General features: G+C 38.3%; 1 protein-coding gene across 18 annotated transcripts in view; it reads left to right on the top strand.

The window, feature by feature from the left end:
- The window catches only part of ATP2B2 (ATPase plasma membrane Ca2+ transporting 2), a 405,121-nt gene that overhangs the window by 224,087 nt on the left and 161,115 nt on the right, over positions 1-19,919 (top strand). For all 18 annotated transcript variants that reach the window (XM_035337444.1, XM_035337435.1, XM_035337434.1 and 15 more), the window contains one exon: positions 5,780-6,262. In XM_035337444.1, the coding sequence (XP_035193335.1) occupies positions 6,064-6,262 (199 nt within the window). In that variant the 5' untranslated portion in view covers positions 5,780-6,063. The remainder of the gene's footprint in view (positions 1-5,779; positions 6,263-19,919) is intronic.

Genomic DNA, 19,919 nt, shown 5'->3' with positions numbered 1-19,919 from the left:
ATTATTTAACTTTGTTGTCATTATGTCATATGAGCAGGGGAACTCTAAAGTAAGCATTCTTGAAGAGATTCCAGTGTTTTGTAGTTGGAACATACAAATGTCTGTCAGTCCTGGATGTTCATTGTGAATGAGTTATTTATCACTTTTCTTAATGCAACATGAAATTCTTTAGTGATTATTAGGATATTTTCAGACAGCACTTAGCTGCAAAGTTCAATTCCTTTCTTCATCTTCTCTTTGCTTGTGGATATTAAACAAAAAAAATCACACTTTTGAAGGTGCCAGCCTGCTTTTATTCAAGTAATAGTTTTCCTGAGGTTCTGCTGCATCTTATGCATTCCTGATAATTAAATTTCAGAATCACTTTTTAAGAGAGTATGGGTCTGAGCATGTTTGGGTGCATTTGAATAGCTTCATTGGCTGCTTAGATAAACAAGACATTTCTCATTCTTGTCTGTGAAGATTATTTTCACAAATAGATGAGCATTTTGTCTTTGACATATGAGAAGACTAATAAATAGTAAGAGGTGATTCAACTGGGCCACAGCTGGACTTACTTCACTCACATGGAGACTTGTGTGGAGCAGGGTAGGGTTTTTCTTTCTCACCTCTTTCCAGCTTGCAGAGGGTTGCCATTGAGTCTTGCATCGTCTCCAGCACGGTGTCTGCCTGTTGCTGGCTTTATCCAGCACATGCTGCACATCGAGGTCTGAGGAACTCTAGTCTTGAAAAAACTCAGCCCATTTTGCTTAGATTCCAGGGAAAATTCCCTTAATTCTGCTTCCAATTCTGTTTTATCTCTAATAGAATGGATATTGATAAATCTGACTGAATACCTAGCACTCAGTAAAATGTGACACATCCAGCATTTTTTTTTTTTCTTCTTGTTTTGGGAGGTCTCTGCATGTCCCAAGGGAGCAACTAGCTTTGTGTCTTTAGCCAAATAATAATCCTAGATTGACAGTAATGCCACCAATTACAGGCTGGGAACTGCTAACCCCCTCGGTATCATTTGGGGGGAACCAGATCAGTATGCCTTCTTCCCAACTGCACAATGAGTGAATGGCTCCTTGATTTGCTGATCTGTCTGCCCTGGCTGTTCCTCTGCCAGCCCATTAAGAAGTGATTACTTCTTCATCCTTCCTCCTGTAAGTGCAGGTAATTCCTTCATCACCATATTTTTAAGATCAGAGTCAGTATATCCTTAGATTAAAAATTTAGAGAAAACAGACCAATTATGAATGTAGCCTGAATTTTTGGAGTTGTCATGAAATCTGTGTTTTGCCCAGACTTTTAAGGATGGTGAAATGCAGGTTTTGTGATTCTACTCTCGTGAAACTGAAGAGTTGGTTTGTTATTTACTATGATTTTTTCTGCTAATAAACATCCAAATGAAATCAGATATCAGAATACATGGTGGTGATACCTGCTTAGAAATCATTCTAATACTCTGTAAAAATATTTACAAGCTTCCAAGATGAGACTTTTCCTGGTTGGAGAAATCAAAGTATAGTTTTCCCAGCAGGCCTGCAGTTAGTTCATCCAAATTGCTTCTGTTTTAATTGGCATGCATTTCCTTTAAGCAGCTAGAAGATGAAAAATATTTGACTTGGGCTCTACAGGAATGGAAGCCTGTTTCCCAAGCTACAGGCACCTGGGAAAAGAGGGGAGAATGTAGTTTGTAGTGCACTTGTACAACAAAAATCCACAACATCTTGGAAAATAACTTATAACAAGGTGACAACTTGTATTCTGATCACTTAATGAGAAAAATAAGTGTAATATTTTACTCAGGCTTTTTACTCAGGCTTTCTAGAATGTGAAGTCTTTTGGTATCTGAAATGCATCTAGTTGGGAAACTAATAGTTTATCTTTTTTCCCTTTTTTGACAGTTGTTTCCAAACTATGCTTTAGGAAAATTTTTACCTAAATTTCTTGTTCCCAAAGCTTGTTTCAGAAGCATTGGTAAGAAAAAAGAAAGAACCACATGACTGGCAACATCACACTGTGAAATTAGTTTTTCAGTGACTGGAGGTTTTTATTTCTCTCTTGTTGAAACCAATACTCCATAGAGAAGTTCTCTACAGACCGTTGCCATTGGGAATGGTGAGACCAAATACAACTGGGGAGGAAATGACTGTGTGCTAGAATGATGTCAAAGGCTGTGCTCCCTGACTTCTGGGAGGTGGCTTTATGTGGCCTGGGGTGCAATTGCTTATAAATTAGTGCCATTGAAGCACACTGTAGGTGATGGTCTTTGGGTTTGAAGAGGTTGAGTGGGCCTTGGGCTAGAGGTTGAGAGGTTTTCTCATGGAGGCTCTGAGGGAACATAGGTCTCCTGTGAGCAAGAAAGAAGATGCACTTGCGCTCCCTCGTTACTTCCCAACTCCAGTGCACTTGCTGCTGCTGAAACATGTATCTTGCTTGAACTGCTGTACAGTGATGGAGATGTCATTCCCTTTTTGTTCCCTGTACAGCTTAGACCGTAGTGAGGTGGATTAGTTTCAAGTGCCATTGGATGTCTTTTTGTGAACTACTTATGCAGACTTGCCCTATAACCAGTGCAAGTAGGCACCCCTGGCATGAAATTCAATTCACCTAATTTAGACATCTGTGTTGGAAAGAGATCAGACTCAGTTTATAAGTGCCTGTTTCTCTTTGCAGTGTGTCTGGATCCGTACCTTCTCTGAGGCAAAATAACAGCTGTCTGTTATTTAATCTGAGTTGAATCAGTGAGGGTTTTTCTGTGGTACTATTCCTGAATAATGTGAGTTGTTAATTTTGATTGAAAATGTACAGGTATCACCTGATTGTTTCAAATCGGTGTTGGTAGTTCTCCTGTACTTTATTCACATATTGAAAATATCAAGGTTTTGGGAGTGCTTTGTGAAATAATTCCCTCACGTTCTCCCTGCCAAACAGCAGACAGAAGGCCCTATCGAAACCTGGTGCAGTAGTTGGATTTTTTGTAGAAGAGATTGCAAATTTCACTCACTTGTAGTTTTTTTTAATCTATTCTGATGATGTAAATCCTGTAGCCCAACTGATGGGGGAGTATTGCCATATACCATATATCAGTCTCAGTTTTCTATTTCTCAGCTTTTGTTATAAGAATATTAACCACTCAGTGGCCATGGGGTTGTGTCAGTTATGTTAACCTGGTATGCAATCTGGCAAGGTTCCTGGACTTTTCATAAGAGAGATTCAAGGATCAAATGAAGCTGGCATATCTTGTTCCACAGGATTAGAGAAGTGCATTATCAGTGAATAACGTTAGTCATGCTTTGTGCTTTCTATATATTGCCATCTGCCATTCAAAAATGTGAGGTGGTGTTTCCCTGGTGCCATTGCATTAGGTGAATCATGAAGAGCAGAAACTCCAAGGGATTTGTTATTAAAGCACTGAAGGAAGCACAACCTTCATATTTGTTGTTTATTGATTAATATTTAATTGAAAGCAATATAAAAAATTAAGCAGGCAAATGACTCAAGCACATGCTAAAAAGCAACATCAATGTCTTGCTGTAGCTGGCAAATAGCAAATGGAATTTCTAGGAATAGAAGCAAAAAATATTAATATATAGTGATGGCACAGTGAGTCAAAGAAGATGCTTTGCTTGAGAGTGGTGGACTCATCCTACAGAAAAACAGTGCAGAAAACATCTTTGACGCCAAGTTCAGTACTCTTTACATCACTGATGAAATCACCAGGGGGTTCTTATCAGAAAAAGGTAATCATTGTTTTTTTTGCTGTATTGTTTATTTTCTTTTAGTAGAGGAGGATTTGGAAAAAATAACGAACATAGCACCAATAAAGCCCTATGAGTTGTCTGTTAGGTGAATGATGTATTGTTTTTTGTTGCTGCCTTCTCTGAGTGTTGTGGTTGTTTTAAACAGTGTTCAAGATCTTTAAGTGTACTTATCTTTGGAATGGATTGTGTTTTATTTATTTTTATTTATTTATTTTTCCTGCCCACTGGAAATGTATAAGTCTGTCACTTTAGTTATTATTGATGCCACCTTTTGTCACAATATTTTCCTGGTTTTTCTTTGTTATGAAAAAATCAGTTTGCTCTAAGTTACTCTTTTTGCATGCTATATGTAAGAAGTTACTCTGAATTAACGGTTACCATGAACATTGTCTGGCATGCAAGCGTGGAAAGCTGAGCCCTGTTGGTAGGGCAGGATATCTCCTCCTTGCTCTTCCTTGGCAAATAAAGGTCCCTTTTTATTACCGCTTCCAGTTTTTCTTTATTGCTCACTGTAAGCCATGCTTTGTGCTGAAATTCTTCTCTTCATGTGAATTTGAAAAGCAATATGTGAAATGAAAGTTGGCAGTAGTTCGTAGCACTAGAATATCTGGCAATAAATAGGATGGGTGGAAGAAGCATGTAGCAGTTGACTGCTATTTCAAATCCATTCCATAATATTGTAATGAAAATTTGGCCTTTGTTACCCCCCCGAAATCTTAGGAATGTTGAGTTGTTATCCGTACGTGAGAGGAGGGGAGAGGTTCAGTTTGTCTCCCTGAAGAAGGTGAACTAGTCGTCTCCAAAGCAAATAATGTATTTGTAGGCAATGAGGCCTTAGTGAATGCAGCGGGTTTGATCTTTCTCCCATGCAGAGTGATGGCAAGGGAGTTAGTGCAGTGGAAATAGCAAGCCTGTGTGTTACGGTATGTGGGCAGGAGATGTCAATTGCTGCACAAATATAATATTGGGGCTTGAAACACTTTGGGATCCTCTGTATGTGCACATGATGTGTACTGCAATACCTAGAAAGTTCAAAATGTGGCAGGCTCACCTGCCACTGGGCTGGTGGTGTGCTCTTTTAAAGACCTTTTAAATCACAAGCAAAATAGGCCAGAGGCCTGTAGATTAGACAGTGTGCAGGCACTAGCCCACTTGAGGCAAAAAAGAAACCTTTAATTGCTGTGAATACTCTGTGCCAAGTGTAATAGCTGCTTTCAGCAGTATTTAAACCAACTTCATTAGAATATGGGAAGAGGAGACATGTTTTAAAGGCTGGTTTTAGAAAGTAATCAGCTGTCTCCCAGATGGTCTGAATGTGACTTCTTAGGCCCAGGCCCGCCCCGAGCTGTGCTGGCAGGTGTGTGTCGGGGGGAGCAGCCTGACTGCCCCCAGCTCTGGCCCTTCAGGCCAAGATGCTTGAGTGTTTTTTTTTCTTTCTTCTTCTTTCCAGGGTTGCATTTAAACCCACAGAAGGCAAGGCTGCAAGATGTAATGTATGCAAATGTATTCTGACTTCATAACGGGCGGCTCTAGTTTTTCCACCAGTTTTACCGTCCTTGTGCGGGAAAACACTTTTGCTGTAACCCATTATTAAAGCTAATGGTTTAACTGTTTTCTGTTACTCTGTAGCCTTTAAGAGAGTCTGTGTTCTTGTGGGATGAAGGATTGCAGTGGCCATATGAACCAGAGTACACACTCAAGGTGCATCCAGCATGCAGGACTAATCACTTTCTTATTAATATTTATGAACCATCTCATTTAGCAGGTGCTCTTGGGACTTGATTAAAGTAAGAAACACTGCCATTGGTGCTTCAGGTGTAGAGAGCTTTATCTGGTGAGAGCTAGTGGTATACTTGTCGATGCTCGCTTTGACCACCTGCAGCATTTTGCAGGAGATCTGTACAGTGTTTCTCTATAGCTGTTCTTAAATGACAAGTCGGATTGCAATGACAGAATGAATTTGAAATCATCCTTGTAAAGCAGCAGTGCTCACTCTTCTAATGAGCGCCTTCTGTTTGTTCCCAAAGGTCCAGAGGAAGAAATGACCATGTAGATTCTACAGCCTGGGTGCTGCATAATGGGAAGTGGTGAATGGAGTGGAGCTGGTCTGCAGCCTTGAAAGCAGCCAGTCTGTGGACCACCAGTCGGCCAGGGACACTTTGCACGCCAGAGGCATTCTCCACACCGCTCACTGGACACGCTGGATTCTTTCTAATTGCTTAGGTTGGGATACGAGATTCCTTTCCTTCAATTTTTAAACAATTTTAAGCTTGTATCAACTATAACGAGTGGAGCAATATAATCAGCAACAATGGGTGACATGACAAATAGCGATTTTTATTCCAAGAACCAAAGAAATGAGGCCAACCATGCAGGAGAATTTGGGTGCACACTGCAAGAACTGCGCTCCCTCATGGAACTTCGAGGAACAGAAGCAGTAGTAAAAATTAAAGAGACATATGGGGAAACAGAGGGGCTCTGCAGACATCTGAAGACATCACCAACAGAAGGTAAGCATATTTCCCTTCAGTGAAATCTGGGGGCTTTGCATAAATGCTCTCCTGAGAGTGAAAGAAAGGCTTCATTTAAAACCTTATCACAGTTCTCATGGTGCTGCCATTATTCCCCAACAAGAAACCAACAAAAATTCTTCAGGGAAAGAGGAAAGCAGTCACCCATTTGTCTAGCTACATCTACAGCTAGCATGAGAATAGAAGGACCTATTTATTCAAACAGGTAAATGCATTATTTCTTAAAAATGCAGACAAAAACATCAGCACCTGTTTCATGGCATTATAATGACACTTTAACTTCTACATTTTGGGGATAAGAAGATGCATACTAATTGCTTCAAAAGTTTCTAGGTATTTACACCTCTTGAGAATATGAAATGAATGATTGAGATACATGTTTTATTACTTTTTAAATCAATATGTAGCATATGTTTTGTCGTTGCTAATCTTGACTTTCTCTATCACCATAGATAATTTTCATCATTACCAACAAGTTACTGTGTCAGTGTTTTAATTAGTTGGACTTTTTATATTTATAATTATGCTCCTTACTTGTGTTTAATAATACCATTCATAATTTCTCAGTATCTATTCTTCTAAGTGCCTCTGGCATTCTTTAGCTGGTCAGCAATCATTATACTAGTTTTTTAAAATCATTGTATTTTCACCTCCAAAGCATATTAATGTTTTTGGAAGTTATACAGTCTTTAAATCTATAATATTTATCTTGTTCTGTAAAGTAGTCAAGATGTTAATTTTAAATTACTTTCTTTTTCAAGAAGATAGAAATGTTAGCTTTGTTTCATCCTTTCCTTTTAAAAATCAATAATTTAGTTACTTTGTATGTTTAAATGCTTTAGAATCTTGATTTGTTGGTGTAACCATAAACATGTCCATTGTAGGGTCACATAATGTGATATTATAAGTTACACTAGTTGAAGAGTCCCAGGGAGCAGCTACCTATGCCTAATCTTCATATAAAGATTAAATTTTTCTTTATGGCCCTATCCTTCTTCTTATATAATGTCAGAATTCTTAGATGTTAGAAACTATAATGCTGTTAACAGTACCTTTTCAGCAAAGGATTATTAAACTAATTTTGTATTAAAATGCGCAGCAAAGCTCCAATAGTGACTTAGCATTCATGCATCATCTTGTATTCTAATTAGTGGCAAGTGGAACCTTTTATAATTCAACGTCCATTTTCTAGTCTTGGCCAAATACCTTGTCCTGCCCAGAGATTGCTCTCTGTGGGAGGAGTGAGGCAGGAAAAAGGGTCTGTGCCCCTTGTCTGGCATTTCCAGATGTCCATCAGTCTTGCAGACAGCTGTTGCCCACCAGGTAATCTACTCCTCAGGGAATATGCAATGATTCTGACACATCCATGATGCATCTGGGGAATTCCAGACACAAATGCAGGATCCCTACATTTACATGGCAGAATAAACACAAATTTAAAAATATCCCATTTGGGATTCAACACCTTTTATATTCCTCAGTGGGTTATAAAATACTGAAGGTGAAGTCTCAGTTCGGGTGAGCCGAGAGCAATTCAGTGAAGTTTTGCCAACTTATTCTAGTGGTTATCTGGTCAATGTGAACTTCAAAGGAAATGTTATTTGCATTATCTGTTCAATTTGTGACATCAGGGAAACTTAATTCCTCATATCGGAACAGAGCGTATGGCTCCAACTAGTGTGGCATGCTGACTCCAGCAGTAATCTATATCTGATACTTCAGATAAGGTAACTTTCCTCTGAGCCTTACATACGCTTCATCATTTCTGCATTAGGGAGAAACATTTCCAGCTTCGAATGGCAATCAGCATAGCCTTGGAATCATGAGGACTCTGCTGGGTTTTAATTTTAAATTAGACCATGTAATAGGTGTTTCTAGTCACACTAAGCTTTGATCTTATTTTTATTTGTTTTGTTTGGAAAAAGAGTTTCAGGAGGAAATGTCTCTGGAATGTCATGTTGAACTCAGAAATTTTCATCTGAGAGCAAGCATCCATAACAATTCAGAAGAAAAACTCTATAGAGGCTTCTGTCAAACATATGTTTAGGCATACCTCCCTAGCCATTGCTTTTTCTTGTGTCTCAGCGTGGCAAAGAATGTCACAATATGGTGAGGAAACAAATAGGTTCTTTTATGGAAGGGGGATTTTGATATCAGGCAGACAAGAGTTACAGATAAATTATTATTGATGTACATAATGGATCCTCCCATAGAGCGCTTTTTTTTTTTTTTTTTTTTTTTGGTGAAGGACAGTTCAGTTCCTCTTTTTTTTACTCTTTTTTTAGAGTGCTGCAGATTTTACACAGTTTTATGAGGAATAAGAGAATAAACATTACTGCAGGGTTTCAATAAACTCAAAGTCTTGCTGAGCAAGAGTCTTGGGTGAATATGAATGAAACAGCAAAAAGGACTTGACCATTGAATTTGGTTTTCCTGGGTTTAGCTCTTTCAGAATTTGTTTCCATAAAATAAAATTTTTGTCATTTTTTGAAGCATAGCTTTAGCAGCTACTCAAACAGAGGAAAAATCTTAAAGCAGGAATATTTCAAACTGTGATCTAATCTGAATTTACTGACTTGATATTTAGACAATATAAGAAGTAGTAATTAGCTCAGTTTATTCAGCAATTCATTTTCTATGTTAATATTTGATGATTTTTATTAATACTGCCTATGGACTGGTGGAATCAATTACTTATACTGGATGTGCCTTTTTGGAAGTCACTGGATGTGGCTTTATTTTGCCCCAAACCTACGGAAATACGTTGTATGAAAAAATACAAATGCATGTATCTTTTTTTTTTTTTTTTTTTAATATTTCTGTTCAGATTAGTTTCACTTTCATTATTCTAGTAATATGGAAAATAAGCAGGATCTAGCTATCTGCCGTTTTGCAAAATGGCATTGAATGCCCCATTGGGCCAAGCCAGGATGACAGTTGTATAATTTTATGTGCAATCTGAGTCTTTGATGCTCACTCGAGCATTAGTGATACCTTATAAAGGATGGCTGGTAAAATGTGATGAGTTAGTTGGATGAATACCAAATAAGACTGGAATGCACTCTTTCCTGAAATGAATGTTAACTGTTTTTTGTCCACAGTTTTATGTAGTATGTACCAATTTACCCTAAGTTACTCAACTACATTCCCTTCATATTACAAAAATATTTATTCCTTCTAAGAACATGTTAGTGAATTAAGTTGCATGATTTCTTGCTTGAAATACTAGGATGCTGTAATCGCCAATATGCAGGAAATGTGAAGCTGTGAACCATGACTTTTTTTTTTTCCCTAATGTAAAGAAAAGGCTTTTACCTATGTAATGTTTGTGCTATCAGGAATATCAGCAATATTTGTTTTTCAGGCCTGAAACAGCAGCTCCAAAAGATGTTATATATTGGTTACAATGTCACAGCATTATAGAAGCTCTGTTTGTGTTGAGTAGCTACCTGATAGATTGCAGGTAACTAAAGTTTCTAGGTAAAAGTGTCTAGAGGTGATCTGGTGTACTGTGAGAACGTTATTATGTGAACCATTGGAACCTATATTTAATACAAAAAATGAAAGTATGTTTTGCATTCTTTAGTTCTCTTAGGATACTGTATCAAGATTTCATGGCAAGAGAAAGTATTGATTAGCAGTTAAATGAAAATATTTATAGCGTAGAAGTTGACTTTTTATCCCCATGACTGTCCTTAGTTAAGATAGATGCAAGATCGCTCTTTCTCATTTGCCATATAAGAGATACAGACTGAGTACCAATGAAGCCAACTGTAGGAGTATTTCTTTTTTATTAATAGTCTGAAAAGTGTTTTACAATTTTAACTGAGGTAAAAAATGAAGGAAGACTGACTACAACCACGTGACCCAGTTGCTTTTATTAGCAGCTAGTTTTAGTTCCTCAAGCTTGCTTTTGTAAAAAAATATGCTGTTAATAACTTAATATCCTGTTTTTTTGAAGCTCATCTTGCCTAGTACATACTGAATTTCATTTAGGTACACTACTCAACTGTTGTATGTTATATTAGCTACAGGTGTGTACAGAACTTAGAAAAATGAGATAGGAATGGAAGACAGCTGAATGAGCCAAATATAATTGTGAGTGTAAAATAGAAATGTAAAATAGTGGATTGACAGAGACTGAAATGTATAACACCACCCTGTCAAAAATATTATGAAAGTTAAGAAATTAGTAGTAGCATCATTTTAGCTGTTGTTAGCACAATACACATAATATTTGATGTTTTATTAATGTTTAAGTATAAATTAAAGATTTTCTCAAACCATTTAAATTCAAGGTCAGATTTTTTTGTCAGAAAAAGGTCAGAATTCAAGGTCAGAATATTATTCTACTCATGCAATGTTTTTTGTTCTTTAAAAGCTATGTTCCAGCTCTCCCAAAGTAGATTTTAAGAATTTGGATGTGGAGCTGAGCTGAAGTATTTTCAAAATCTTCAGAGCAGCCTCTTCAAAGCACCCTAAACCAGAACTCCTCATCCTCTCTCCAGATTGCCATGCCTAAATCCTTGTCCTTATTTGTGGTGTCACAATGTAACTTGCAGTTCAGGCCAATTTGCCAGCACGTCCAGGCCAGCAGCCAAACTCAAAGTACACATCTAGTCCTTATTTGTACATGTTCTCTCCCCATGGAAGGCTTGGTTTAAACAATGAAACAGTCTTCCCCCACAACAAAAAGCCTTCCTTATTGTCATGGCTCATGCCTGTAAGGGTTCCCCGTCTTGGAACACCTTTTCTTTTTCCTACCTTGCATGGGAAGGAAAAAAAAAAAAAAAAAAAAAAAAAAAACAGCAAACTTTAAGCTCATATTTCACCTAGTTATTCATGCAGTATGAAACCTGGTTGAGCTGGTAAGGCTTGTGATATACTGACGCTTTTCCCTACTCACTTTAATAAATCCTTGTCAGCTGTGCTGGCCCATTCAGGTCCCCACAAAGGGCTTGTAATGCTCCTGTAGGCACCCAGGGTGTTCATGGAGCATTCTGGTGGTGAGATCTTGCCTGGGAAGGAATCACCCTGATCCCGCGGGTGGCATCCCTGTCCTTGGCAGGGGGCTTAGAACCAGATGAGGTCCCCCAATTCAGGCTGTTCCGGGATTCTGTGTTCTGCCTGTATCTTTGGGGGTCATGACTGGAGAGGCCCAGTTGGTGCCTGCCCCCAGGGATGGGCAGGAAGCATAGGAAGGGACATGGGGCCTCCCCTTGGCACCCAGGGATGACTCCTGCCCCTGCTTGTTTGCTGTAGAAGTTATTGCTTATCTGGCTCTTTGCATGTCTGTTCTGTGCATAAATGCTGGGTCTGACCCAAGCTCACATTAGATGCCATTGTCCTGGTAGGTCTTTCAAGATTGTGAACAGATGGAAAAGATCTAGGCAAGATGGTTGGGTTAATAACGCATGTGAAGTAACGAGTTTTGCTTTGGCTCCCAGTACTATCTCAAAGTCATATATAACATGCCTGGTAAAGTTGTAATACTTGGCCTTAGCAAGCTTAAAGTTGGCTCTTACATGTCTGTACTTCGATGGGTGGGTGTACCAGCACGGTGCTACGCAGATGGACATGAGCACAGCTTTGGGATTTCTGCCCTGTGTCCCGGGGATCCACACAAACCCAGGATGGACGTGTTCTGTACATTTGAGACTCCTGCTGGAAGCATCTTATATGTCTATAAAATAATATCTAAATATTTAATGACTTGAGTGCATGGAGCATTCTTGGCAACTGCAGTTATTTTCCTTATCTCATATTTCCATTGTTTGTGTAATGGAACAGCAAACATTCTTCCAAAGGTTACCCAAACATAAGCATCTCAAATGAAAGGCTTAGATTTTTCTAAGTGATAAGTACAATTTCATTGCTCTTTTTGTTTCTGTTTTTTTGGCGTGCTGTGCCACTTGCTGATTTACTTTGGCTTTGTTCATTTACTTGTAGAAAACTAGAGGCATATTGCATGATGCATTTTCCTCATGAAGCTTGTAAAATAAATATAAGCTAGATCACCTGCTCCTTTGACATTCCTAAATGCTTTGCAGAAAGCTTCTCTGTGAAACTGCATTGCTTTAAAGTAAGTTTAGGAAAGGAAGAAAGCAAGTGAATGTCTTCTGCCTGTTATATTAACCATCATCAGAGATTTTCTGAAGCCAGTGCTGGCTGACTTATGTGATTATCCAGGAGATCGTCTTCCTTTCAATGATGGTCATACTTTGGCAGGTGTAACTTTGTAAGAAAAAGGCTATTTTCATGCTAGCTGAATTCCCCTACCCTTTAAGATAGTACCTTAAACATATGCAGGCAGTGTTTGCTGACTACAGACAGACATTTTGCTGTTGCACCTCAGATCTAGATGAACTGAATAATAAATAGGTGCAATATTTACTCAGGTCTAGAGGTTTCTTCACTGTAATTAGCTCAATGACAACTGCAGTGTGCTCTAATTCAAGGCAAGTCTGACCCCAAAAAGCAATTCCTTCCCTCTTTCTGAAGTTGATTGTGGGGTAATATTTGCCTTGCTGTGTTGTGCCACAGGATTCTCCTTGGCCTAAATACAATGATGCAATACAGTATGCCATTCCTTTTTACAAAGTAATAAGCAATGGAAAGTTGCCATTATATGGTGCAGTTGATAAACATGTAGTCTCATTCTAAGAAAAAGTGGTTAGCAATAACTAGTTCATTTATTGCGTGAAAAAGATGAGGTCAGATCTTTAACTTAATAGCAACAGAGTCTGTAATGATAGGGGAAATAATTTTTAGATTTCATAAACTCTGGCACTTACGTCAGTTGTCGAGATTGCAGAGCAGGATTACGTTAGTGGTGCTCCCTCAGAAAAAGGCAATTAGTCCTTTGCTTGGTGGATCAAAAGGGTATTCTGTTATGTATGCTTTCATGCACGTGTATCAAAGTGGCTTCTGTGCTGGTAAAGGAAAAGCTGGGCTTTTTAATTGGTAACGGTGAAGAAAGTCCTTAGGGAGGAGAGAAGCACGGAGCTGCTGCTGGTCTGTGCTGCAGCCTTTCCTTTGCAAAGCACGCATGTTTTCTGTGGAGTCTACGTAAGAGTAACAGTATTGCAAAGGAAAAAAAAAAATCATGTGTAATGAATACCTCACTTCTATTGTATTGCAGGGCTTTGAAATCTATAAATATATGAAGAGTGTCAGCCTTGAGAGAGAGCTGATTTATCTTCATTTTGTTCTTGCTTTGAGAAAGCTGCAGGAAGAAAGCAAAGTCCATTATACCAAATGAATAATCCAATCGATGTAGCCAGTTTGCCCTTGATGAAATTAAGATTTGTCTTTGCAGTATATCAGAGAGACCGAAAGGATTTTTTTACCTTGTTTTCTCAGTGTCCTGTGAAAGCAAATGATTGGTGCATAGAGTTTTTATCCTTTCGTGGTTGGCCCTGCTAGAGGAAAGACAAGCACAAACCTTAAGCAGTTGTCTCAACTGATGCTTAAAAGGCTACAAAAAGTGCTGCCTTCAGAGTTTAAAGATGAAAAAATTACCAGCATCTTCTGTAGGTATTCCCTAACTTTCCAAGAAGCATCATTGTTAGCAGCAAAGTTGCTTCCAGCTGAGCCAAGGGAATTGGAAAACTTTGCTGCTTAAGTCTTTGTGAAGATCATGTGTAGCTTGGAGAGATGATAACCCTGCTGTTCCTTGCAATCCTTGAAATTTTGATTATTATTTTTAACTCAGCATTGCATTTATATCTTCTCATGAAATAATATTCTGTTATATGCCCCAAAAGAAAAAGGACTTGGAATAAATAATTTGTCTTATCACTGGGGCAGTGGCTTTCAATAAGCCAGTCCAAGTTCAGTAGCCTTGTCAGTGGAACCAGCATGACTGGATGACCGGTCATTTTTCTTTTGACGTTAACTAGTATGAACAGTCTTGGGATAAGAACAGTGTGTCAGATGCAGTAATGATTTCCTGCCTCCCTTCCCCTTTTGCAATTGATACTTAGCCTTCAAATCTACACTGATCAAATTTACTGTTCCCATCTGTTTTCCAAGAAGTCTTTCAGAAGAAAAGGTTGATGGTGTTTGACATGCCAGTTATTTATAAAGGTGGGGGGAAAATAAAGCTGCAGATGTCCATTTAGCAGCCAGCTCGATGTGCTTCCAAGACAAATAGATCCGTATTTCCTCAATCGTGGTTTCCTTGAATGTGATGCATTCACTGTTTCTGACCTGCCTTTTTGTTTTTGAAACATCTCTAGATATTATTTCTACCCTTCCTCAGTCATTTTTTCCCACATCTGTGTAGGTGTTCTAGAAAATATGCTTGCAGTTGCAGATCCAGAAAGCAGTAAGGACAAAGGAGGCCTCCCACACATCTTGAAAAATTGATCATCAGCTCCAACATAGAACCTATTTTCACTGACAGTGGATGACAGTCTGACGTACCTGCAACACGGTTTAGTAACTTTGTTTTAAACTTTTAAAGAAAAAAATATATTTCTGAATGCTATTAGGAATCCCATTCCTTGTCCTTGCCTTGGGGCTAGTAAAACAACGCACTATAATCTTGCAGTCCAGAATTTGGCAGTTTAGCCATATTAAATGCAGTGTATTTCTGTTGTGTAATGGAAATAGCTGGGTGTATGTAGCTGCTATTTCTGTAACAATAGCTTTAACTAGCCCTTGTTTCCTCTCTGCTTTAATATGAAATTCTTTAGGGACTGCAAATACTCTTTTCCCGTGTGGATTGTGAGCTGAGTCACTGTGGTAACTTGTATAAGACTCAATAACCTCAGATTCCATAGCCTGTGCTACTCTTTTGATTATTCCTTTTGCATTTTGCATCTTTCCTCCCCACCACTTTCCACAGAAGCACTGTATTTTTCGGTATGAGGGCAGCTTGGGTATAGTCTGGTAAGGTAAAGAAAGACTGAAAAAAATAATACAAAGGAGAACAGACCAAATTCTTAGAGCAGTTCAAAGTTCATAGCTCTTTTTCTAATTAGCATTGGAGATTAGGGAGAATAGGGAATGGCCCATTTCTTTACAGGTGTGCTTGAAAAGGAGAGCTTGTCTTTGAAGTAGTTACAAGAGAATGAGAGGAGAATTTTCTTAATGTGTTGAATAAGTAAGAGGTGAACAGCAGCAGACTTTCACCTCATATGTGAGGGCATAGCTCTTCAGATGCTACAGGCTGAATACTCTATGTCCAGGATCTTTTCAGGATTCATGCAGTAATACAAGTGGCTGGCAATGTTCTAAAGTTGTAAAAATTAAAGTGTAGCTATTAAATCATATTCTTACCACTTAAGATAAGCATTATTCTAGGCACTCAGTTGATTCTTTTCTTAAACACAATACAGCAAGCCTACTCCTATTTTTATTTATTTATTTATTCAACTTGCCTATCAATTTTGAGTGATTACCTCAGTTTGGAAGTTTGGATGGGAAACTGGGGCATCGTGGGTTTCCCTCTGCCTGTCTCATTTCAGCTGTTGCATACCTTCCTCTCTAGAATAGGGTCTGAATTTTACAGGAATGATAGGGCCTTGTTTGGGCCACTGTTTTATTTTTTTTAGTTGAATTATTACATTATTACATTTTTTTTTTTTCATTCTTAAAAAGAATCTTTATTAGAAAGTTGTTGCATTACATCATCTACTTCCAGGAGAATCATGACTGTTGCATGGTTTTGCAAGGTCCCTCAGCCACCCTGACGTTTGTAGTCTTGCAGTAGTGCAGCCAAAATACGCACTTCTCCTCCAACGGTAGTCCCGCAATTGACTTTTAGCCCATGAAAGCCTTAGAGCATATATAGATGACTCTTGGTAAAAATCTTTCATATTAGTGACGATTAAAAGGGTAAAAGAGCTGTGAAGCCTGACTGAAATTAGAACCTATCATTTTCTCTGTGCAAAATGTCTAGTTTTTGCTTAGGAAAAAAAAGAAAAGAGCTTTTAAATCACTATTTCCTTGCTTTCTCCAAAAGCATGGTGTAAAGTTGAAAAACTATTCAAGTATTAAGGTGTGCTCACCCTCCCGACTTTGTACACGTCTCATGATGACAGTGGAGTACTTGGTCCTTGGACTTTTCCTTTGTTCTATTGTTTTCTCAAATCAGTGAGTTTGTGCAGCGAGCCCAGCAGGTGCAAGGGCAGTCTGACAGAGCTGACCCCATCTCTTGTGTCAGTGAGTAGATGTGAAACTAAATGAAGAACGTGGTGCTTAGGTAAGAGTTCAGAACAAATACTTTTCAGACTTAAAAAATAATATGCCGAAGGAAAGCAGAAAAGTAAATTGTTGGTGATTATCAGTGTTATGAGTGCATCAAGCGTGTTACATGACTGCTGTAGTTGGCCCTGGGAAGGAAAATTATTTTATTTCTCGTGCTGGTCTAATCAGTCACTGATGTCTCAAAGCTGTAGGTGCCGAAGGACTCCACAAATACACTTAAAAAATTAAAAACTTAAAACTTTAAAACTTTTTAAGTTTAAAGTTTAAAACTTTAAACTTAAAAAAGGTAACTAAGGAAAATAGGTATAAATATCTCGGTTTTGTTCACAAGCAAGGAGATTAAATTAGAACTTCTGTTACTTCACCTGCTTACAAACATGAAAACTAATCTGCTGCAACACACAAAGTAAAAACCCCAAACTACAGAAGTGTCATCCAAACCCATGATGCATGCTGGATCAGAAGATGGATATAACATGTATTACCAGAGGAATGAACACAGCTTTAGCTGAATAAGTGTATTGGTTGTACAAAGATCAGTTCTCTTTTCTTCAGTGAGCTGTTGTCCAGCTGTTTTGGTTTTGTTTAATGTTACAGCGTAGCTGAAGTCACTTACATGTGGATTATGAGATGGCAGAAGTCATTGAGCTAAGTCTTATTGACTGTTTTAAAGTCACCTCTCAGAGGACAAAGAAAATACCCAGTTCTTTAACGTGTGTGCTAGTGTGCTAGTTGCCCTGAAGTACGGTAGACAGGCTATACAGGTTAAGAATAAGCCTGTATTAATGTTTGAGTCGAATGTTAAATGTCTTGGAAGAATCTGAGTTTTTTTGTCTTGAAGAGCATGCATGGTAAAAGGTCAGGACAGTTGGAAAATGCTTAAAAATATTTCCTGCAACACCAATAACTGTTTCAGCATTAATAATATACAAAGGCTTTTAAGGTGACATTTTTTTTTCCTCACAAACCTAGATGTTATTTTTAGTTCCTGATGTTAATCCTGTTTAACAGGGATATCAGCATGGTATATTTTGCCATGAGATGCTGGCAGTGCTTTCTGCTGTCCCACTTTTCCAGAAGTATTGATGACGACATGAATGCTGCTGCAGCTAGCAGCTTAAAATTATGGAGAAAATATGCTGCTTCTTGCTGTGCAGTGGCAATCAATTCCACTTCCTGTATGTAAAAGCCTTCACGTCTCTCCTGTTCTGCTCTTCCCTCTTATAAATCTCCCTGTGCTCAGCAGCTGCTACAAGGGACACCTCACCTTGCTATACGGAGTGAAATGTCCCTCCAGGGCTGATGCCAGCCATGCTCCTACGAGTCACTCGCAAGCCACTGTTTACTGTGCGAGGGTGTCTGCTGGCATCCTTCCCTGGAGAATCAAATGAGTGCTTTTGCAAGCCTGTCATCTTTTCTATCTAGTCATGTTCATGTAGTGACAGCACAGTGAATTTTGAGAATTTAAAAGTGTGTTTTAAATTTGTCCTGAATCTGGTACCCAGTTTGGAAGCCTCTCGATTTCTTGTCCGATTGGGTTACCGTCATTTTGTCTTTGTGAGACCTTCCTTCTCTCATAACTCTTCCTTTTGCTTTGAGCAGTTTAACCTGCATTCTGCCGTCATTGTTGCTTAAAAGTCCTGAATTTTAGCTGAGGTACTTCCTGAGCCCTCTTAGATGCCTTGCAGTTTTGAGATGGATGAAGTTGCCTTGATACCTTTAACATGTATTTTTCCAAGCTTCCTTCCTTTTAATTTGAGATGCAGAAGGAGAGGAACATACCTAAACCTGTTCTTATTTCAAAACATTTTTGAGAAAGTTCACTCTCCAGTTAAAAATAGGTAGTGCATCTTATCTGCCTGGGGCTGCCCAAGGAAGCTGTGGGAGCCTTGTAGGAATAATGAGTGGTGGCTGGCTAGAATAAAAGTGTTTCTAACTGTTGTTGCAAGGTGAACATAGTCCATAGCATAGGTGTTGTGATCCAGGTGAAGTGATCTTAACCTGGTATATCTTACCTGCCAGGGAAACAGGTTTTAGTGGAGGGCCAGATCATGGTGGGAAGGAGCCTACAAGCCTCCTAGGGAGCAAAGAGAGCATGCAGAGAGGAGCCAGAGGCTGGGCACTGAGCTTGCAGCTGTTAGGAAAATGGGGAGTGCATTAGGAGAGATGGGTGTTCAGTCTAGCACACCTGCCTGAGACAGCTCTGCATTCTAGCAGATTACAAGTAGCGGGTGTAATGAATTTCCTCATATACGTGTAATGTATAGACAGTATTTATTTGTATTAATTGCCTAGGTTTCCTTGTGGTATTGAACATCTGTGTATATTGGTATGAGTAGTCAACGATGAAAATGTTGCCCTGATAACTTAATATACTTCTAGGCAATCTGAAACGGTGCTGAAGATGTACTCTCTCATTGTTCCATACTTTGTACCTTCTGGTATCAATCAGGTCAGATGTTATGTGTCTGTCCTGTTTCAGCTTGGGCCTCTTGGCAGCACTGAATCTTCTTTATCTGCTGAATGGTGGTGCTCCATTTATTATTACTTGTACAACTGGTTGATTAAGTATCACAGTATTAAATAGTACAACTGCATTAAATATAAAACTTTGGAAACAGATTTAATGTTGATTATTAAGGGAAGATATCTCAGCATAACTCTATGTAATTATGCTGGAGTTATTAAATACAGTCGATGCCCTTGAATTAGGTACACAGAATGAGCAACTAAATGGTCTTCTTGTAAGTGTTATGCAGCAGCTTCCAGTTGAAATTATTTTAAGACTAACATTTATTGTCAAACTCATCTTGTGGCTTTAAAAAAAAAGCAACATAAATTAAATGGTGATTTATGTAACATTTTAATTTATAACAACTCTTATTTCTGAATCTTTGGGGGGGGGGGGGATTGTGCCTTCTGAAAACTTCTGTCACTTTTCACTGCATGAGATAATTCAAGCTATAACTTACAGGCTGAAGTTCTGCATTTTAAATGACCAGAAAGATTGGCTACTTGTGTTCACATTTTCAGATATATATATATATATATATATATATATATATATATATATATATGTTTCTTTTTTAATGGCTCTTCTGACTTAACCCTTACTTTATTCATGTCAGTTATGAAATTTCTATTTCCTCTTTAAGCAAAATGACTTGAATTTTGAGTTTAGAGTACCTCAAGAATTTTAAATACGTTATAGCAACAATATTAATTTAACATTCATTGTATTTATGAAAAAGTCTTTTTAACTGATAAGGTTTTAAAATATAGTTAAAACTAATGGTTTATGGTGCCTTGAGGCCTTGGTCTTTTCTAAGAATCTATCTACTCTAAGAAATGAAGATGTAATTATTTGAAAAGAAAAGATTGACAGAAGCCTTTAATATCATGGTCACGGCTGTTTTGATAG

This window comes from Oxyura jamaicensis, chromosome 12 (genome assembly GCF_011077185.1).
Source record: "Oxyura jamaicensis isolate SHBP4307 breed ruddy duck chromosome 12, BPBGC_Ojam_1.0, whole genome shotgun sequence".
In the NCBI taxonomy this organism is placed as follows: domain Eukaryota; kingdom Metazoa; phylum Chordata; class Aves; order Anseriformes; family Anatidae; genus Oxyura; species Oxyura jamaicensis.
This window is presented reverse-complemented; position numbering and strand designations above follow the sequence as displayed.